The 19,582-nt window shown below is 47.5% G+C and overlaps 1 protein-coding gene across 6 annotated transcripts in view; it reads left to right on the top strand.

Moving 5' to 3' along the window:
* Positions 1 to 935: 935 nt before the first annotated feature.
* MBTPS1 (membrane bound transcription factor peptidase, site 1) overlaps positions 936 to 19,582 on the top strand; it is a 48,582-nt gene continuing 29,935 nt past the window's right edge. Inside the window, exons 1-9 of one of the 6 annotated variants that reach the window (XM_082438987.1) lie at positions 936 to 1,130; positions 9,727 to 9,782; positions 11,229 to 11,273; positions 11,380 to 11,461; positions 11,942 to 12,427; positions 13,141 to 13,398; positions 16,344 to 16,550; positions 18,118 to 18,228; positions 18,659 to 18,768. In XM_082438987.1, coding sequence (XP_082295113.1) covers positions 12,259 to 12,427; positions 13,141 to 13,398; positions 16,344 to 16,550; positions 18,118 to 18,228; positions 18,659 to 18,768 — 855 coding nt within the window. In that variant the 5' untranslated portion in view covers positions 936 to 1,130; positions 9,727 to 9,782; positions 11,229 to 11,273; positions 11,380 to 11,461; positions 11,942 to 12,258. Of the gene's footprint in view, positions 1,131 to 9,726; positions 9,783 to 11,165; positions 11,274 to 11,379; positions 11,462 to 11,941; positions 12,428 to 13,140; positions 13,399 to 16,343; positions 16,551 to 18,117; positions 18,229 to 18,658; positions 18,769 to 19,582 lie in introns of all 6 variants that reach the window. The other 5 variants (XM_082438986.1, XM_082438989.1, XM_082438985.1 and 2 more) reach the window with 5 other exon arrangements.

Here is a 19,582-nt window from a genome sequence, read left to right as displayed (position 1 = left end):
TGTGTATGTTTCATTTAACCCTCATCCTATTAGGTAGGTATTCATTATCTCTTTTTTTGGATGAGGAAGGTGAGGTACAAAAGAGCTGAGGTACAACTTGCCGAAGATCACAAAGCCAGTAGGGGATTCTGTATTTAGCCACTATATCAAATCAGTTTGGTTAAATATTCTTAAAGGGAAGATGCAGTGCTGTGGTTTCTAATATTGGGGCCATGCAGTATCTTCATGGTGCCGTGGAAAGTTCAAACAAGATGCAAGCAGTTTTGTCTCACTATATAGCACATCATTTGTCATCAGCATTACGTAAAACAGGCTTTCAGTCCCCCAGTTGTGTCCAATGTCAAGTGTGGACCAGCTCAACATTTAGACACAAAACAGCCCGTGATCTCAATCACCCAGACATTTTGGGGGGGGAGGGGCGCACTTCTACAGTTCAACACATTAATCCTTGTTTCTTCAGAAGGGGTAGCCGTTTGGCGTCCGTGCTCCAGGCGAGGCCGCGAGGGGTTAGGAGTGGAGCGGACCGGACTTGGGGCAGGGGTCTCGCCGGTCAGGGTGGGAGTCAGGGGAGGACTCGCATCCTCACGCCCTGAGCAAGCACTTCACCCGCCCGCGTCCCAGCTGCCGCGCGGGTAAAACGGGTAGTGGTTTGCAAGGGGCGCGCGCTGAACCCGGCTCTCGCTCCGGACACCTAAAGGCCCCAGGAGGAGAGCGCTGGAGTAGAAGCTTTCAGGGGCCGTTTCGCCACGGCTGTCCTCTGCAGGACCGAGCCCGGCCCGGGCCAGTGCAGGTTCCGTGAGCTCCTGCCCTAACTCCCTACGCATCCCTCGCCGGCCCATTCCAACAGTCCCTTCCCCGGACTCCGACCCGGTCCCGCCCCAGGGCCGCAAACTTCGCGAGACCTTCGTCTGTCCTCCCGGCCCGGGCCCCGCGGCCCCCGGCGTCCAGAGCGCGCACGCAAGGCACGCACGGCCGGCGGGGCCGGCGCTCCAGGCCGTCGGTCTCCCCGCCCGGATCGCGCAGTATCGCGAGCGTTGGGAGTAAACACCCCGCATGGAGATCCGAGGCGTGTTCGCCGCGGAGGCGCCGTTATCCCGGGCCGGGCGGACCCGAGCGTGAGGCCGCCGCAGGTACGTCAGGCGGCCCGCTCCCCGGAGCCGCCTCCTCTCCGTACCCGCGCGGCCACCCGCGCTCTCCGGCGTGCCCGGCGTGCTCGAGGCCCCGAGGGCGGGGGTCTGCGCTGGCGGGGGCGGCGGGCGGCGGCGGGGCCTCGTTGCGCCCCGGGAACCGCGGGGCGCCGACTGGGCGGTGCAAGGGCGACGGTGCGGGGCGCGGGGAGGACGGGCGGCTTGACGCTCCGGTGCACTGCATGTCTGCCCGTGGGAGCCTCGCGGTCCCCTCCGCTCGCCCCAGACCGGCCGGGCTCTCGGCTGGTGTCCCCGCCTGGCCCTCTCTGCGTGTTGACACGCTTCGGTAGCTTGCTCCATTTCACCGTTTTCTTTATCTGAAATACACTTTAACGGAGTCAAACCATATGCCTGGCCCTGGCCCTGGCCCTCCGCCTCCGAACAGACCGCAGTTCTCGGTCTGCTCCCAGAGGGAGCTGGTATCAGATCTTAAGGGACCTCGGTTCTCTGCCCCGTCTCGGTCTGTACGCACTGCTCCACTGATTTTTCAAAAATGCGGGGTAAGAAGCTCGTCGGCAAGTTGGGTCCGGGAGGCTCTGGTTGACTCTCAGAACCAGAATGCCTTTCAGACCTGTAGGATCTTAAAATCTTGCCTTGCCCTGTCCTGAATGTTCTGCCTGAGACTGTTACACACTGTCTACATATGTTCATTAAGATGTGTACCCCTTGTTTGGGTTAGAGCCCCTGAGACTTTTGGCCTGTTTGCCTATGCAGATGAAGTTAAATATTTACAAGTTACTTTAGATTCTGAAGGACACTTCCAAGTGTCCTTTGAGAGTGGCTTAAGATTTGAGTTGAACTGGAGAATTTCGTTTCCTGTGGCCCTTTAGTCTTGATTGTGCTGGTAAGTAGCGCTCTCACTTAAAGGTCTCAGTTTGCCTGAGTATAAAAATGAGGGGTTTGGAGAACAGTGACTCTTCCCACCCTTTAATCTGCAGCACCCATTTTATATATATATTTTTTAACGTGAGAGCTTTGTTAAGGTAAAGTTACATACCATAAAATTCACCTGCTTTAAGTGTACTTATTCAGTATTTGTTGGTAGTTGTTGTTTTAGTAAATTTGCAGAGTTCTGCAACCACCATAACCCATTTTAAGATGACATCCCCAAAAGATGGCTGGTGCCCATCTGCAGTAACTGCCTGTTTCTAACCCCAGCTCCAGGCAACCACTAATCTGTTTTCTGTCTCCTTAGATTTGTCTTTTCTGAATATTTCGTGTATTCAGGTGAGATCGTATGTGGCCATTGTGTCTGGCTTCTTTTGTTTCGCATACTCTTTTCAAAGTTCATGTACATTGTACCCTGTATCAGTAAGTCATTCCTTTTTTTTTAATTGAAGTAGAGTTGATTTACAATGTTGTATTAGTTTCAGGTGCACAGCAGAGTGATTCATTTATACATATATATTCTTTTTCAGATTCTTTTCCATTACAGGTTATTCCAAGATATTGCATATAGTTCCCTGTGCTATACAATGGGTCCTTGTTTATCTATTTTATATATAGTAGAGTGTATCTGATAATCCTAAACTCCTAGTTTGTGCCTTCCCCCAATAATTCATTCCTTCTTATGGCCCAGTAATATCCCAGTGTATGGATATAATACATTTTGTTTATCCATTCATGCAGGACACTTTTTTGGGGGGGGTGGGGCTGTGTGGCATGTGGGATCTTAGTTCCCCGACCAGGGATCTTACCCGAGCCCCGTGCAGTGGAAGCGCGGAGTCTTAACCACTGGACGGCCAGGGCAGTCCCCTGGACACTTTTCTCAAATAAAATGTTACGTTTCCATGTATGATGCAGATGGCCAGAGCCCTTTTTGTTAGAGGTGGCGGCAGGGGTGGCAGGTGGGACCCTTGCCCATAAGCTGTCTCCATTGTGCTCCCCAAGTATCCCTTATATCCCTTATATTATAAGGCTTATAATCAAGAGTTGGTTGCGTCTATAAATAAAGAAATTCTAGTTCAGTGCTTGCAGAGCCTTAGAAGCACCTAGGGTCCTATGGGATCAAGCGGGCTCTCTTCTGAAGAGTCAGGGGGTTTTAGCGTTCCCTTCCCATCCACGTGTTGTTTGATCGCATTTTCTGTCGGTCTGGTGGTAGATAGTTCTTGCCCCGCCTGCTGCCTCTTTCATTTGTGTGCAGCCAGCCCTCGGTGACTTGAAATATTAAGAACGGGAGGCTGGACCTTGGTTTCTCAGTGTTTGGCCTGAGTCAGGTTAGAGAGACTGATTTCCTCCTCCCTGTGGCCTAATCGGTTTTGACACGCTGAGAAATCTGTTAACTTGGTTTATTAATATTGAGAATGTCCTTTTGCTTAAGAAAATGAGTTTAAAATAAAATGAGCAAAGTACTAGCCTTATATGGGGCTGGCCAGTACTGGATGGCTGAAGGGTCAAGAGAATAAGGAGACAGGAGCCACATCTGAGAAAGAATAGGCAATAAAAACAGTGTAGACCATGGTCCTTAACTTTGGCACTCTTGACTCTTGGGGCTGAATTACTTGTGTTTTTGCCCCCAACAAAACCTACTAATGGACAGAATGTGCCAGAATGAATGGTTCAGTCAGGCTTAAGAATACACCTTTGTTTTAAGATAGTGTGGTCTGGCATCTCTTAAATGTTAGCCTGCTAAACAATGGTAATACAGTCAAGTATGCAGTTAGTTACAAAAGTGGTATTTTTACAGTCAAATTTTAATTGAACTGTGTGGTATCCTTCCATGGCCTAAATAGTTCAATTTTCTCTGGATCTATTTCAGTAAAGGGTCATTAAAAAGCAAGGCACATCTTCATAATTAGACGACTATCAGGTGATACAAGTCATTTCCTCTCATCTGAATTGTGTTCTTTAATTATTTGCAAAGAAATCCTTTTGGATGTACTCTAGCTATACCTAGCATCATAATCCTAGTGATACTCTTTTATAATGCAAAGTAGAAGATTCTCAGAGCTGTAAGGAATGTTAGCTGTCACTTGCCCAAGTAATACATCTCCTCTACCTTGTCTCCCTTTTATACACGTCTCATTAAATATTATTCCTGGCATTGTATTTTTTGAGCTGTTTATTTTACATTTAGTATTTAATGTCAAATATTTTTTGATTGTACCTTTATTGGAGGCATAATTATACTTATTTACAAAATCCATAATTTTGTAAATACCATCTTTTAGGGTGTACCTTTGTATGGAAAGATAACCAGGTCTTCTACAGTGAGAATTTATAGAAATTAAATCCAGTAAACACTTAGTGGATCCAGTAACAGCCCTAACCAGGCCTTATGAGTAAGTGATATTACAGATGATAAACCTGTTCAGAATGTACTAGCTAAAATCATAGCCTTAAGCTAGAATGTAGACACAGAGAGATTTTTGAAAACAATTCCTAGGAAATAGATCCCTTTTAAGCTCTGCTATATGTACAAATAAAATTACATTTTTAATGTATTTTGACTTTGTGCCACTGTCTTACCAGAAAATTGGTTTTTCTATAAAATTTATTTTAAAAGATTTATTAAAGTATTTAAATAATATGTTTTATCTAATTTAAAAGTGTAACATGTGCTCTTTGTGAAAAGGTATGAATAGAATTAAGAAAATAACTACCTGTAATCATAATATCGAAAGGTAATAGAATCATTGTTACCATTTTGGTGGATATTTTTTCATGTTCTTATTTCCTTGTGCATATAGATACATATTTAAAAATCAAGATTTGGATCACACTGTACATGAACTGTTTTACTTAATATTTCATTAGCATTTCCCCCATATTCTTTGGGAAATATATTAGTTTCCTATGGCTGCTGTATCAAATTTCTATAAACTTGGTGGCTTAAAACAACACAAATTTATTCTCTTGCAGTTCTGGAGGTCGGTAGTCTGAAGTCAGTCTCACGGGGCTGAAGTCAAGGTGTCAGCTTCATTCTTTCTGGAAGTTCCAGGGAAGAATGTGTTTCCTTCCCTTTTCCAGCCTCCAGAGGCACCTGCATTCTTTGGTCCTGACCTCCTCCTATATCACTTCAGCCTCATGTTTCCGTCATCAGTTCCCTGCCTCCCTCTTACAAAGACTCTTGTAATTACATTGGACCCACCTGGATCATCCAGGACACTAGACGTCCTTAGTTTAGTTACACCTGCAAAGTCCCTTTGGCCATATAAAGTAACATTATAGGTTCTGGGGATGAGAATGTGCACATCTTTTGGGGACCATTATTCAGCCTTCCAAAGGAGCATAGTTTGAAATTGCTGCATTGCATTCCATTGATTTTTATAATGTAGATTATAGAGACACTGGGGTTAATTTTACCAGCTGTTTACTATCTCAATTCCGTAATTCCTTAGAATGAGAAATACTTTTAATTTCTCTTTGACTAGCTCAGTCCATCTCTTGGTGTGTTCAGATATCATTCTGTGTGACAGGTGATGGGTGTAAACCTATCTGACAAGGTCCATGGTCTGGTTGTGCACACATGGGTCTGTGCAGACTGAGTCTCACAGAAGAGGCTTAAAGTTGCCCCCACTCCTCCACCGCATTTTCTTTTTTAAAATTATTTTATTTATTTATTTATTTTTGGCTGTGTTGGGTCTTCGTTGCTGCACGCGGGCTTTCTCTAGTTGCGGCGAGCGGGGGCTACTCTTCGTTGCAGTGCGCGGGCTTCTCTTGTTGCGGAGCACGGGCTCTAGGCGTGCGGGCTTCAGTAGTTGTGGCACGTGGACTTCAGTAGTTGTGGCTCGCGGGCTTTAGAGCGCAGGCTCAGTAGTTGTGGCACACGGGCTTAGTTGCTCCGCGGCATGTGGGATCTTACCAGACCAGGGCTCAAACCCGTGTCCCCTGCATTGGCAGGCGGATTGTTAACCACTGCACTTCCAGGGAAGTCCTCCACCACATTTTCAAATTCATACTCCCACCCTCCTGAGGCTAAGACTAAATGTAGGACCTTTTTTGTTTTTTTTTTGCATATTTTGGAAACCATTCAACCTGCCAGAAAGGGTCCAAGAACAATACAAGCCCTTTTTTCCCCTCTGAACCATTTGAAAGTAAGTTGCAGACCTGATGTCCATTATCCCTGGATACTTTAGTGGGCATTTCCTGCAAGCAAGGACCTTTTTATGCAGTCACAGCACAGCCTTCAAAATCCAGAAGTTAGTCTTGATACGCCACTGCTAGCTAATCACAGGTTGGCCCCATTCAGGTTTTGCCAGTTGTTCATTCCAGTAATGTACTTACAGTAAAGGGATCCAGTTCAGAGTCTTGAGTTGCAGTTAGTGGTCATGTCTCTTGAGTCACCTTCAATCTCAGCCACTCCTTGACTTTCATTACCTCAGTACTTATGGAAATTCTATGCGAGTTGTTTTGAAAAATGTCCGTCGATTTGGGTCCTGATGTTTCCTTAGGATCTGATTCAGGTTGTGCGTCTTTGGCAGGAGCCCCTCAGGTGATGCCAGGCTCTTCCAGTGCGTCTGCCTGGCGGACCTGGGTCCATCTGTCCCATCGCTGGTTAACTTGATGAAGCGTCTCCATTGTAGGGTTACCCTATTTCCTTTCGTAAATCAGGATTTTGCTGGGAGGCATTCTGAGACCATGTAAATAACTTATTCCTCTTCACAGTTTAAGTTTATTTTACGTATATGTGCTACAGCGGACTCATGTTTTCCTGTTGTATTCAGTGGGTCAGGATCTGTCACTTTCATTATTTACTTTGATGCTCAGATTGTCCCATGCTGGCTTCTGTGTCCCTTTGACACGTGCCCACCATTCTTTGAGCTTTTCCTTACTTTCTGGCACAAGAAGATGTTCCAGACTCATCTCTGTTTACCCTGCCCAGCCTGGAACTAGTTCTCTCTCCAAGGAGCCTGGTTTCTTTTAATGGAGAATAGTTATTTAGAAAACCAGTTCTGGGTTCCCTCCTGTTGGGATATCACTGCCCCTGTGTCCTTTCAGCACACAGAGCTAGGAAATACATGTATGTGTGTTTGTGTGAATGTATTTTTCTACATCTGTCTGTATATTGAAAACCTTGAGTTCACACCAGTACTTCGAGTTTTATTTATTAAATTTATTATTTTATTCTGCATGGTTCATTCCAGTTTTCCCCTTTCATATTTGAGACTTCCTTCTCTGTCAGTGAGAAATCTGCCTCCCATTATCCACAAAATATTTATTTGATCAAATCAGTGTCCCTTTGTCACTGCCGGCGCCTCACGCAGGCGCTGACACCCCTCGCCAGGGCCTCTCCCCCTGCAGCCTCCATCACTGCACGCCAGGCCGCTGCAGCGCTCCCACCAACGCCTCCTTCTTGTCCTCGGCCCATTAGTTTTATAAGAAGTGTTTTCTTTTCCTGTGGTGTCTGTGCTCACCTTACGCCTGTTGCTGCGTATGTGTTTGCCACTAGATGCTGAGCCTGCCTTGGGGACACACTCTCCAGGTCTGCACTGTGGAGTGACAGCAGGAGGGAGCCGTTGTGGACACGGTTGAGGGGTGCCTTCAGAGTCCTGTGGAGGAGTCGGGGGAGCCGTAGCTTTAAAACAAACAGGCTAAGGGCGCAGAGGCCGGTAGACAGTGGCCGGTCTTCCGTCCCCAGTGCCCACGCCATCACTCACCAGCCTCTAGATCCCCCGTGGCGTTTTTCTTTTCCTCAGTGCAAATTTATGTTTTGAAGCTCTCTCTTTCTGGGATTGGGAAACCGTAGAAACCTCCATATCTGTTGTCACTCTTTAAAAGGAGTGTCTTCCTAGAACCCAGATTTTAGTTCACCTTTAAAGAACAGAAGCAGGTCAACCAGATCCAGAGAGGGAGTGTGTCCTTGTTCCTGTCCTTCCCGGCCTTCTCGTTCCTCCCCCTCCCTGGGAATTTTCCTCGTGAGGGTGTCTTCTTTCCAGCCCCTGTGGTTTGGAGACTTTGCTAGTGTGGCCCTTTGGTGAGAGGTTCAGTGACCTTTCAATTACTAAACCAGTGACCGCTGTGCATTATGGAAATTTTTCCCCTAATTTGGGGGTTTTGACCTCCCTCTTTCCCTCCGCCCTGAGCCGGGACCCCCAGCTCTCATGCTCACCCGAGAGGACTCAGGTCCTGCCCGTGCTTCCTGAGCCGGCTTTTCCTGCAGCCTCCGCCATCCCGTTTGGGGCAGACGCCCTGGGTGTTGGGCCGGAGGCCTCGGTGCTGTCCCTGCCTCCGCACGTGCACATGGTCGTCAGCAGGGTCTGTCCACTCTGCCTTCGCCTCCCCTGCCCCTCCGTGGCCCAAGCCACCCTCTTCACAGGGGCCTTCCAGGGGTCCCCCGCTTCCGCCTGTGTCCGCTCCACGTGGAGGCTGGAGCGAGCCGGCCGGCGAGGCTCCTTTGCTCCGCTCACGCTTTCCCTGCCCATTCAGCGCTAGGGCACCGGCCTCTCATCTCCCCTTCCGAGGTCCCCTTCCCTGGCCCCTGGCCTCTGCTTCTCCTGACACACGCCCAGCGTGTTCTAGCTCGGGCTCCTGCCATCGTCTCCCCAGCGCCCGTGGCACCCTTCCCCAGGTGGCTTGGCGAGCGCCCCGCTTCCATCGGGTCTTCACTCAAAAGTCCCCTTCCAGAAGCTTCTGCAGCACTCTGTCTCACCTTCACCCCTCCCCCTGACTTGTCGCATCCTCCTTCTTTCTTTTTTCTGCTTTCAAAATACAGGATTTATCACCAGCTAAATGCCACGTCTTCTCCTCATCGTGTGTGTTACCTGTCTCCCCGTGAAAGGGCCGCTCCACGAGGCAGAGATTTTGGTTGTCTTGTGCTCATTGCTCTGTGGGGCCGGCCGGAGCAGTGCCTGGCTCTGGGGCTCCCGGGGAAATGGGTCGGATTGGACGAGGGAACCGAGCCGCTGGGCCCCCGCCCTGCCCCCCACCCCCACCCCCACCCCGCCACGGGGTTGTAGTTCTGCACGGCGCTCCGCTGGCTCTGAGCGGCTGTGTTTCCGCTTGTCCGCTGGCCCTGCTGCTCAGCCCCGTGCCTGCCTCAGCGCCCGCCCTGCCACCCTCTCCAGCCTGGCACCGATGACTGGCCGCTGCTACGCGCACCCTGCATTTCCTCGCCGGGATGTAGCTCTGCTCAGGATGCCCCGCTTCTCCTTCCCTATCTCCACGCTTCCAGCTCTGCCGGGGTAGAGTCCGCCAGAGCCAGCTGCCAGCCGCCTCTCCGGAAGGCTCCTCCTTTCGTCCCACGTCCCCGGCGCTGGCCCTGTGCCTCTCCTTTGCTGTCGTCCTTTCCTGCGCTTGGCTTAGCCGTTGGCCTTTGTGCTTGGCCTCCTTGCAGGATCCCACCTGGAGGGCTGCGTCCCTCACCTACTAACAACACGTGTTTCCTCTGTAACCCCTGGCAATGTCTGCAACTTGGTTAGCACTTCATAAATTTGTATGATGTAGTGAGTAAATTAAGGTAGACTGTGTTACGATCGTACAGTGTCCTGTTTTCCGAAGACCTAAGAAGTGTCCTGTTTCTATTTGGAAGAGAACTGATTAGGCATTTTAAAATTTCAGAATCCCTAACCTTTTCTTTCCATTTCTCTTTCTTTTAAAGTCAGGCTCCTGCCTCAGCTGTAAGAGAACATCAGCCATCTCCCCCCCAGGCTGATTGTAAGTTCACTGTCTTTACCTGTGTGTGAATTATTTTGGAACAGGTTTAATTGAAGTTGATCTAACCCAACGTGTTAGGTCTAATATTTGCTCACTAGTATGGAGCACTAATATTTGTGTTATATCCAGTCCAAATGTGTCATAGATTCTTTAGCATTCTGTTTTTATTTTATTTTTTTAATTGCCTTAATTGAGACCCATTTAAATCTTTTCACTGTAAGTTCATTTCCTATTAACATAAGAGCTCTTATCACCGGTGATTAGCTTTCTCTTCTTTGACCCGTAATACTATAATTAGGTCAGCTATATGCTTCAGATAGTTGTATTCTGTGATACTGCTGCAGGTATCAAGTATGAACAAAAACTTGGGCCTCACTCCCAAGCGGCTTGCTATAAAATAGGTTGGAGTGACTGTTGGTGTCCCCTGTTGCTTTTCTTCCATCTTTCTGTTCTGGTCTTTGTTTTGAATTTCTTTGTTTATATGACTGGCATTCTCATTGTTCTTCATGTTGCTATGGAAATAACTTTTAATATTTCATTTCTGTCTGATTAACTCTGTTCCACCAACCTTGGTCTCCAGTTGCAGAGATAGGCCTGCTTTTCAGGATCATTTGTTATTATAACAATGAATGTCCTAATTATTGAACTTCAAAGATTGTTCAGATACTCTTAACCCCTTACTTTTCTTTTCCCTTAATAAATTTATTTATTTTATTTGTTTATTTTTGGCTGCGTTGGCTCTTTGTTGCTGCGCACGGGCTACTCTTTGTTGTGGTGCGCGGGCTTCTCGTTGCGGTGGCTTCTCTTGTTGCGGAGCGTGGGCTCTAGGCACGTGGGTTGCAGTGGTTGTGGCACGTGGGCTCAGTAGTTGTGGCTCGCGGGGTCTAGAGCGCAGGCTCAGTAGTTGTGGCGCACGGGCTTAGCTGCTCTGCGGCATGTGGGATCTTCCCGGACCAGGGCTCGAACCCGTGTCCCCTGCATTGGCAGGCAGATTCTTAACCAGTGCGCCACCAGGGAAGCCCAAACCCTTACTTTCCTTTATCAGTGCTTTCCTGTTTATAGAAGCACACATGAATAGTTCCAGAAACCACAGACTCCTTGTTGCTCTCAGGTAGCACTTTCTGCCGGAAGAATGGGTTTAACACCTTGACACTCCTCTCTTGAAAGGGGGCTAACTCCTTGTCCTACGTGTTTTCTTTTTAGAAATAAGTAGCGATGGAAGGCCCTGTCTGTCTCGTTGGTCTGTCTTCCCCCTGCTGGATTATTTATGTTTCTGGTGTGAGCTGTGCAACGGATTTTTCTGGGCGTGCGGCAGCCTGTGTTGTTGTTTTATCACTGCTCTGTTCTTCATTGTGAAGAATTATGATTTTCCTGACCATTCAGATATTTTGAAAGGTATTCGTGCTCACGTGCAGTTTAATACTCAGCAGTTTTCTTTGGCAACAGCTTTTACCTCACAGACTGTCCTCTCATGTCACTTCCAGTGAAGAGGTAATTTGATTTTATAACATATTCAGCAGGTTGAAAATCTTTAAGTTGAGGCTTCAGGTAAAATACACTTAGTGACAATAAAAACTCTTCTGGGCTCTCTTCATAGCATTGGCATAAAGTATTTCAAAACCTGAAGAGGCATAGTTTGAGTAATTTTAGACCATTTATGTCGTCTCTTAAAGAAGGTGGTAAGTACATGACTTGCATGGAAATTAGTTTGCTCTTAGGTGTTAATTCTACAGCAGAAAGTAAGGGTGTATACCAAGCTTTTGCCTGAAAAATTGGTGAAATTTATGGGGAATTAAAGTGCTGACTGGGGAAACACCCTGGAGATGAAGAGCTGCAAATGATAGGAAAATACGGCCTCCTTCTCCTCCGTGGTGCCGGGGTGCTCAGGGCCAGTGTGCTTAATATTCCTGGGGTTATTTGTCATCCTTATTTTTCTCATTTATTTTATCCTATTTTATTTTTGAAGCTGCCTTAAAACTTTTTTTCCCCTGAAAGAAGTGAGGAGTAACTGAAGTGAAATAATAAGATGTTCCATGGTTTTATTCTGTCTTGTAGCTGGTGTGTCTTTTTGACCCTCTTATCTAAATTGCAGGGATCACTAACCCTCACCGGCTCTGTCGGTGCGCTGCTGAGGTCTCTGCGCTTGCTTTGTTTTGTAGGCTGGCTCACGGAGTGATCACTCATCCCCGTTGGACTTTGGTTCTGTGGTGCAGATGGAGCGTAGGACTCAGGTGTCTGGGCCAGAGTGAGCGAAGCCTGAGGCCCAAGATGGAGAAGAAACGAAGAAAGAAATGAAAGCCTCTTTTCAGGCCAAACCACAAAAGGCCATGAAATTTAACTTTTATTTACCTTGGACAAGACTATAAAATGGCTGATCAGTAATGTTTCAGCTTTTAGCTGAAACAAAAATTAACTTATAATCAAGGAAGAAAAAAGTGCGATTTGAATTTATGCGATTTTATGACCATATTCACTCATGACCATGAAGCTTGTCCACATCTGGCTGCTTCTGCTGGTGGTTTTTCTCTGTGGGAAGAAACATCTGGGTGACAGACTGGAAAAGAAATCTTTTGAAAAGGCCCCGTGCCCTGGCTGTTCCCACCTGACCTTGAAGGTGGAGTTCTCCTCAACAGTTGTGGAATATGGTAATGATATTGTTTTAAAGGTTAGGGACTTCCCCCCACCCCCAATGCGGTTTTTTTCAGATTTACTGTAAGCTTTAGCTTTTGCCAAAAACAATAAATTTCGAATGGGCTGAGTGCATAGTGTTTGGATGTTAATTCTGCTGAATTTTGTTTTTCCAGTATAATTAGCTTATATGAAGCAAGGAAATTGACATTCTGAATTATTTCCCTAAAACTGGATTCCGTGGAACAGATGTCATTGTAGCTGGTGAGGGTGGGGACTTCGGAGGGGCTGAAAGTTTATGTGACCAGTTGTGGATAACTAAGCAATTAGTCTTATATAATCTGCTCTACATTTTGTTACTGTTTTCGGTAAAATAAAACTGAGCCTTCGCTTCTCTGAATTCCTTCTTCCTGTTTGAAAAACTTGCATGCATTTCTCTGCCATACACTCAAATTTCTGTTAATGCTTGGTTTTTGAAAAATAGCTCAGGTATCTGATTCTAAGTGATGTGTCCTGTGATCAGTGGGGTTCATCCACATTGTTTTAACTCAGAGCTCTGGAAACTGCCATCCAGGGTGTTTAAACTAGTCTGTTTGTTTACTCCTCTTTCTACTAGGTTTTATGATAATGTAAGTTTTCTTTTACCAGGGAAGTTTTAGATTAAGTATACTCTTATGTCATAATATAGGTACGTAAATTCTCACTTTTATTTTGTGGTCATTGATTGCAGAGTATATCGTGGCTTTCAATGGATACTTTACAGCCAAAGCTAGAAATTCCTTTATTTCAAGCGCCCTGAAGAGCAGTGCAATCGACAACTGGAGAATTATACCTCGAAACAATCCATCCAGTGACTACCCTAGTGATTTTGAGGTGATTCAGATAAAAGAAAAACAGAAAGCGGGGCTGCTGACACTTGAAGATCATCCAAACATCAAACGGGTAACACCCCAACGGAAAGTCTTCCGTTCCCTCAAGTATACGGAGTGTGAGTACCGTGGCCTTGGGCTGGTCTGTATCCGTTTCTGCTGCGCTGGGAATAGCGGGAGGATGTGCGTATTCCCACGTGGCAGAATTTGGAAAGCAGTACAGTGAATACTCCTGTCCCTCCGTCCGGTTTCGTCAGTCGTGAACATTTTCCTGGCAGGAATTTAAAAAACCAAAAAGAGACTTCGTGCTTCTTTCTGATAGAAACAAATAATGAAAGTTTGCAGTAGAGGGTGATAGTGATCTTTGTCGTGTGGGAAGTGATTTTCACCAGGTTCCTCTCAAAGCGTTCAGGCTTTGAGGCCCTGACGCCCCTTCACGCTCTGAAACGAAGACGGTGTCTTTGAGTCTCCTTTTTATTTGCATTTTGCTTCTTTCAGCGCATGTTTTTATTTTTGAAGGCATCTTGCAAAACACCTCTTCCTTGGGTTTCATTTTGCTTTTCTCAGACCCTCGCGACCGCGCACCATCGCGCCTCCGCTGGGCTTGTTTAAGCTGGGAAGCTGGGCAGGTGCAGGGACGGAAGGAATTTGCTGAGTTCCTTTCAGCCCCAGGGCTTACTTTCCTAGTCCTTACAACTCGGGCCTGTCGAGATAAGTTTATCCTCAGATAACAAGTTGCATATTACTGCATAATATTTTCCAAAGCAAATGTATTACCAAAGGAAGGGGTTTTTTTTCCCCATTTGACATAAACTGGGGCAACAGATTGCTAGTTCCATTACCGTTTATTGTCATTTCTTTCATTAGATGGAAAAAGAAATACAATTTTGCTTTTCTTTTTTTGTCTGTCATATACTAGGCCTGAGAGCCTCTGAGGTTTCAAAAAACACCCAGGGGACAAGCCTGACTAATTTGCATGCTGTGACAGCCAGTTCGAGCGTCAGCTGTGGAATTCAGGTGTCTGACTTCGCAGAGCTCTCTCTGCTAGCCCACGTTTCGTGGTGCTTTTTCTCTTTGAAAAGCAATAACCTCAGAGCAATCCCGGAAGATAAAAGCAAACCAAAACTTGTACAGTTAGCCAAATATATAAATTGTGCCTTTTTTATTTTTTAATCTTAAAGAGCTGCAGAATATTTTAGGAAACATGGAAGGGCTGATTTTAGGACAGGAAGCGTAGGGGCTCATGGTTGTGGTTCCCTTCCGTATCCTCTCCACCATGGTTGTCAGCTGCTGTGCTTGACAGCCCGTAAGGAAATAGTATGTATCTCCCTCTTGTTAGCTGTGACCTTCTGTGGTAAGCAACTCAAAGATTCTTTAAGCTCAGCGCTTCTCATCCAGAAAATGGAGATAATAAAACCTTCCTCTGAGTTCTTACAAAGGTAAAAGGAAGTCGTGCGTGTGAAGAGAGCTTAGCAGATTTCTTAGGCTGTTGTGAGCAGACCTTAAATGTTCATTTTTTGGGAATTCCCTGGCGGTCCAGTGGTTAGGACTCCGTACTTTCACTGCTGGGGCCCGGGTTCAATCCCTGGTCGGGGAACTAAGATCCCGAATACCACGTGGCACGGCCAAAAAAAAAAAAAAAAAGTTCATATTTTCTGTGGCTCTGTTGTTCGAAGGCTTTGCTTTATTTTGGGTTGGAATCTGTCACGCTCTGGATCCCATCCCGGGTCTCTCCATGGGCCATAAGACAGAGCTAACCTGAGTTCCACAAGACAGCACTGCAGGACTGCAGGGTATTTCAAGGCTATCCTGGTGTCCCCCTTAACAGTTCCTTCTCTCCAGGATAATAAAAATACCCAGTTCCTTCAGGGCTTACTAACGCGACCTGGCGTCAAGTCCCCTTCTTCGAACACTTCCCGTTTTCCCTTAACGAGGGAAGCCAGAGTTGAATGCAGTCCTTTGGTTGCGGCGCAGTCTGCTGGAGGGAGAGCACAGCACACCCGTCCTTTGCTCGAATATCGTCCTTCGATTAGTGCCCAGGCTGTTGACCGAAGGAACAGAATCAACATGGGAGGTTCAGTATAGAATAATTTCAGTTGCGCTGTGCAAATAATTACTTAATGGAATTGCCATGACCGTATATTTTTCCCGGTCCCTGTACTTTCATGGGTGTAGCCTGGTGAGACCAGAAGGAAAGCTAAAGTAATTGGCTTTAGAAACAGAACCTCAGTGGTATTACAGATTTGCCCTTTAGAAACGGATTTGAAAGATGGTTTTTTTCTTCATTATAGCATGGTTTTTGAAAGGTAAAGGGACAGCCCTTGTGGTATTTCTTCTACTTTTTTCTTCCACTAAAAAAAAAAAAAAAAAAAAAAAAAAAGTATTTACAGATAGTAAACTCCATGCTTTTTAGTGCACAGTTTGGCGAGTCTTGGTAAAAGTGTGCAGTCAGGTGCCCACCAGCAAAATCAAGATACAAGACAGTTCCATCACCCCCAGCAATCCCCCGAGTCCTCTGTTTTGCTGTTTGAAGGGTGACGTTCTAGCAGATACGCACGCTGAGGACGTTGAGCGGGTCACAGTAGGAGAAGGCCAGAGCGAGATGTCCTGGGATCACACGGCTTTTTCCTGCCCCAGGGATCACACTGTAAACGGTGAAGCTTCACCATCGCTTAGTGGACATTTTCTTACGCTCCGCCCTCCCCACCCAGCACACACACACTTGTGGTTCAGTGGGAATAAGTGGCTGATGAAAAACCAGGCATTTCTTCAGTTTTAGTATCACAGTTGACTTTATTTCTTCAGAAGTGATTATCTTATCAGTCTTTCCCTGCCTTACATTGGTTAGAAAATTCCAGGTAAAGAACTATCTGGGAATAACGTGATGGCTAAATAATATCCTCTGACTCTAACCGCACGGAGAAGCCCCTTCTAGCAGAGGGGAGAGAATATCACCCCCCTGCAGAAGGGATTCCAGAAGGGAGTCATTGCACTGGGGGAGTGACTGTTTCCCTGACAGGTACGTGTCCCCTGCGTTTCTGATCTTTCTCTCCCGTGGCTGCAGCTGACCCCGCCGCCGCGCCCTGCAACGAGACCCGCTGGAGCCAGAAGTGGCAGTCGTCCCGCCCCCTGCGCAGGGCCAGCCTCTCCCTGGGCTCGGGTTTCTGGCACGCCACTGGGAGACACTCGAGTAGACGGCTGCTCAGGGCCATCCCGCGCCAGGTCGCCCAGACGCTGCAGGCCGACGTGCTGTGGCAGATGGGCTACACAGGTGGGCCTTTCAGCCCGGGGCGGCCTCCCCTCCAGGGCCTCACGGGTCTGTCCTTCTGTGGGTTGAGCTGGACGCCCCTCGTCTCTGGCTCCTGTTGTGCTGGGCATCTGCTTCTGTGGCTTTTCTAATTCTTCAGTCCTGTTCACTTTTTGTGTCTTATTTTCCTGTACTGTTTCTGAGGTTACAAGGAGTAGAATGTGGAGTGTTTCTTTCCTATTTACACACGTGAACAGACACGGCACTGCCCCTGCCAGAGCTGACTGGCAGTCCAGCAGAGTTCTGTAATGTCCCAGGGAACGAGGTCAAATCCAGAGATAGTTACCTTGATTTGGGCAGTCCCGTGAAATTGAGCGTATCCCTCCTGTGTGGTGCCCTGTGTGTAGCATGGCCAAGTGATTGACTGTCGAGGTTGTTACCTTTTGTTTCGGAACAGGAAACAATAGTAACGACCATATCCTGGGAAATACAACTCACAACCCATCAGATTTTTTTTCTTGCTGATACGTCACGGCAGAAAATTCCTGTTTTAACTAATATGGAGGTTTGGACCCTAAATATCAGCCCATGTCTCTGGCTCCTCATACATCACAGTTTGTCTCAGTGTCTTTCCATTTCTCCTTGGCTTAGAGACCCTTACCTTAGAGAACCAAAGACCTTCCCTTACCGCGCCTCAGACTTAACACCCGGGGGGCTGACATTTTATTAAATTATTGTCTCTTCTTGGTTTATCTTTTTAGGGGGAAAACTTCACAAAACAGAAATTCTCTAACCATCAGAAAAGCATTTTTCATTCCCCCCAAACCAGCTGGCTTCCAGTATTGTGTCTGCATTTTTAAAAAGTAAACAGTACACTTTGTTGGTTATCTCAGTGTAGTTGATTATTTAACGTAGTATTGACACATAAATACAACCCTCATACCAAAAAGACATGACCTGTGTTACTTCCGTTAGCCTTTCAGTGGGTATCTTGTATTTTTTTCTACGTGTTTTCTAGAATTCCTTGATCTCACAGCATGAGTCATGTTTCCCATCGGAGCAGATGGCTTTTGGCCAGTATCTGAAGTAGACTTGTTGTCATAGAAAAGTGTGCAATCCAGTGGTTTTCCTTAGAGCGTGGTTTTCGCTGCGTGTGGTGGGCAGCCCCTCTCTGCAGCACTGAGTCCTTGCGGGAGTAGAAACGGCCCCGCCCTCCCGTAAGTGAGTGCTTTGTGGTGCCCTTCGCCCCACGGGCGCCTCTGAGGAGATGAGGAGATGGCGACTTGGAGAAAATGGCCCAGAGGGGAAAATCAGTCATTGGTGGAGGATCGGGAGAGGTGGTTCCGCCCCTGAGAGCTGGTGACGTTGAGGGGCGTCCAGAGGGACTTTCTGTGTGGCCTCAGGTCTTATTTAGCGGCAGGTGACGGTACTCCCCTGCTGTCCCCTCCTCTCCTTAGCACCTGGCCTGCTGTGTGCCCTCTGGGCAGGCTTTGGCCCTGGATCACCTGTCATTCTCTCTGGGTCCCAAAGAGGGATGTATTTCATAAACGGTGATTTCTCAAACACGATTGTGCTTTCTTTTTGGAATAAGGTGCTAACGTAAGGGTTGCCGTTTTTGACACCGGGCTGAGTGAGAAGCATCCCCACTTCAAAAACGTGAAGGAGAGAACCAACTGGACCAACGAGCGAACGCTGGACGACGGTGGGTGGCCGATGTCCTGAGAGCCCGAGGGGGTGTTTTCTGGTCACAGGCGGGCCTTGCATCACTCCCATCCTCCGTTTTATCAGCTGAGAGGGTATTTTTCTGTGTACATGCTTAAACAGTCCGTGTACAACAGCTATTCAGACAGACCCAAGCTGTTTCGTGCCTGTTGGCAGAAGCTTTGCAGAGTAGGTCGGGAGGTGAGTGAGGAGAGAGGGACGCCTGGTGGAGGGGAGCCTCCTTGTGGGGGGAGGGCCGGAGCGGCTGGACCCAGAGGTGGGGCTGGCGCAGCCTGGGCTCTGCGTGGAGGCACCGGAGAGGTGCCGGGGAGTCTGTGTCTCGGGCTCGGACAATGAGCTCGTTTGAAATGCTGCATCTTGGCACACGTCGTACCAGCTGTGTTTCGTGCCTTCTTCCTTTTGGACAACAGGGCTGGGCCACGGCACGTTCGTGGCAGGTGTGATAGCCAGCATGCGGGAATGCCAGGGATTTGCTCCAGATGCAGAACTTCACATTTTCAGGGTCTTTACCAACAACCAGGTAGGTGTTTTGAGGACCCCTGAAACGTAAAGGGTTGATACTAAAATGTGAAAAGTCAAAACTCTAGAAAACGTGCTGGTTTAAAAGCAGCACACGGCTGCGGTGCTGAGCTGCGGCTGGCGTCCCCCGTGTGCCGTGCTGTCCCTCGCGTCCCTCCGCGGGGCGGCTTTGCCCTGCTCCCAGCGCCCCTCTGTCGGCCTCACTGGAACCCCGAAGACCCTGCTCCGAGGGGACGCCTTGGCCTCCCGTTTCTCCTGCCCCGCCGGCCGGCCCAGGGGTCCTGCCCACCACGTCTCGGCACACTTCTTGTGCTTGAGAACAGCCCCGTGTTTGTGTGCTTGCTGCCCCTGCTGGACTGACCGCCTTGAGGGTAGCCTCTGTGCCCAGCACCCAGTGTCGTGTTGGGTAACGTGGATTTAGAAGCTTGTTCCCTCACTCTGCATTTGGAAACGTTACTGAAAAGAGGGAGGGTCCTAGTATTTATTAACTGTTAAAATTTCATTTTTGCATAGGTAATACATAGTTCAAAAACATCAAAAGGCAGCACAGGGATACTTCTCCCAACCCTGTCCCCGTCCGACAGGTTCTCACCTTGCTTCCCCGTGTTCCCTATGTGGTGGTTTCTTTTTTTCTCATACCCACTCCTCCTAGAATTTCTTTTGCACATTCAAGCAAATATAAATATATTGTTTTATTTTTAAAAGCCTTTAAAAAACATAATTCTTAATCATAATGTGGATTCTTTTTCCACTGTAAGGTTTTTTTTTTTAACATTTTGTATTTATTCACATATTTTCAATTTCCAGTGCTCTTT

The sequence above is a fragment of the Balaenoptera physalus genome (assembly GCF_965194825.1).
Source record: "Balaenoptera physalus genome assembly, chromosome: 19".
Taxonomy (NCBI): Eukaryota; Metazoa; Chordata; class Mammalia; order Artiodactyla; family Balaenopteridae; genus Balaenoptera; species Balaenoptera physalus.
The sequence above is the reverse complement of the archived record's forward strand: the minus strand, read 5'-3'. Positions and strand labels throughout refer to the sequence as shown.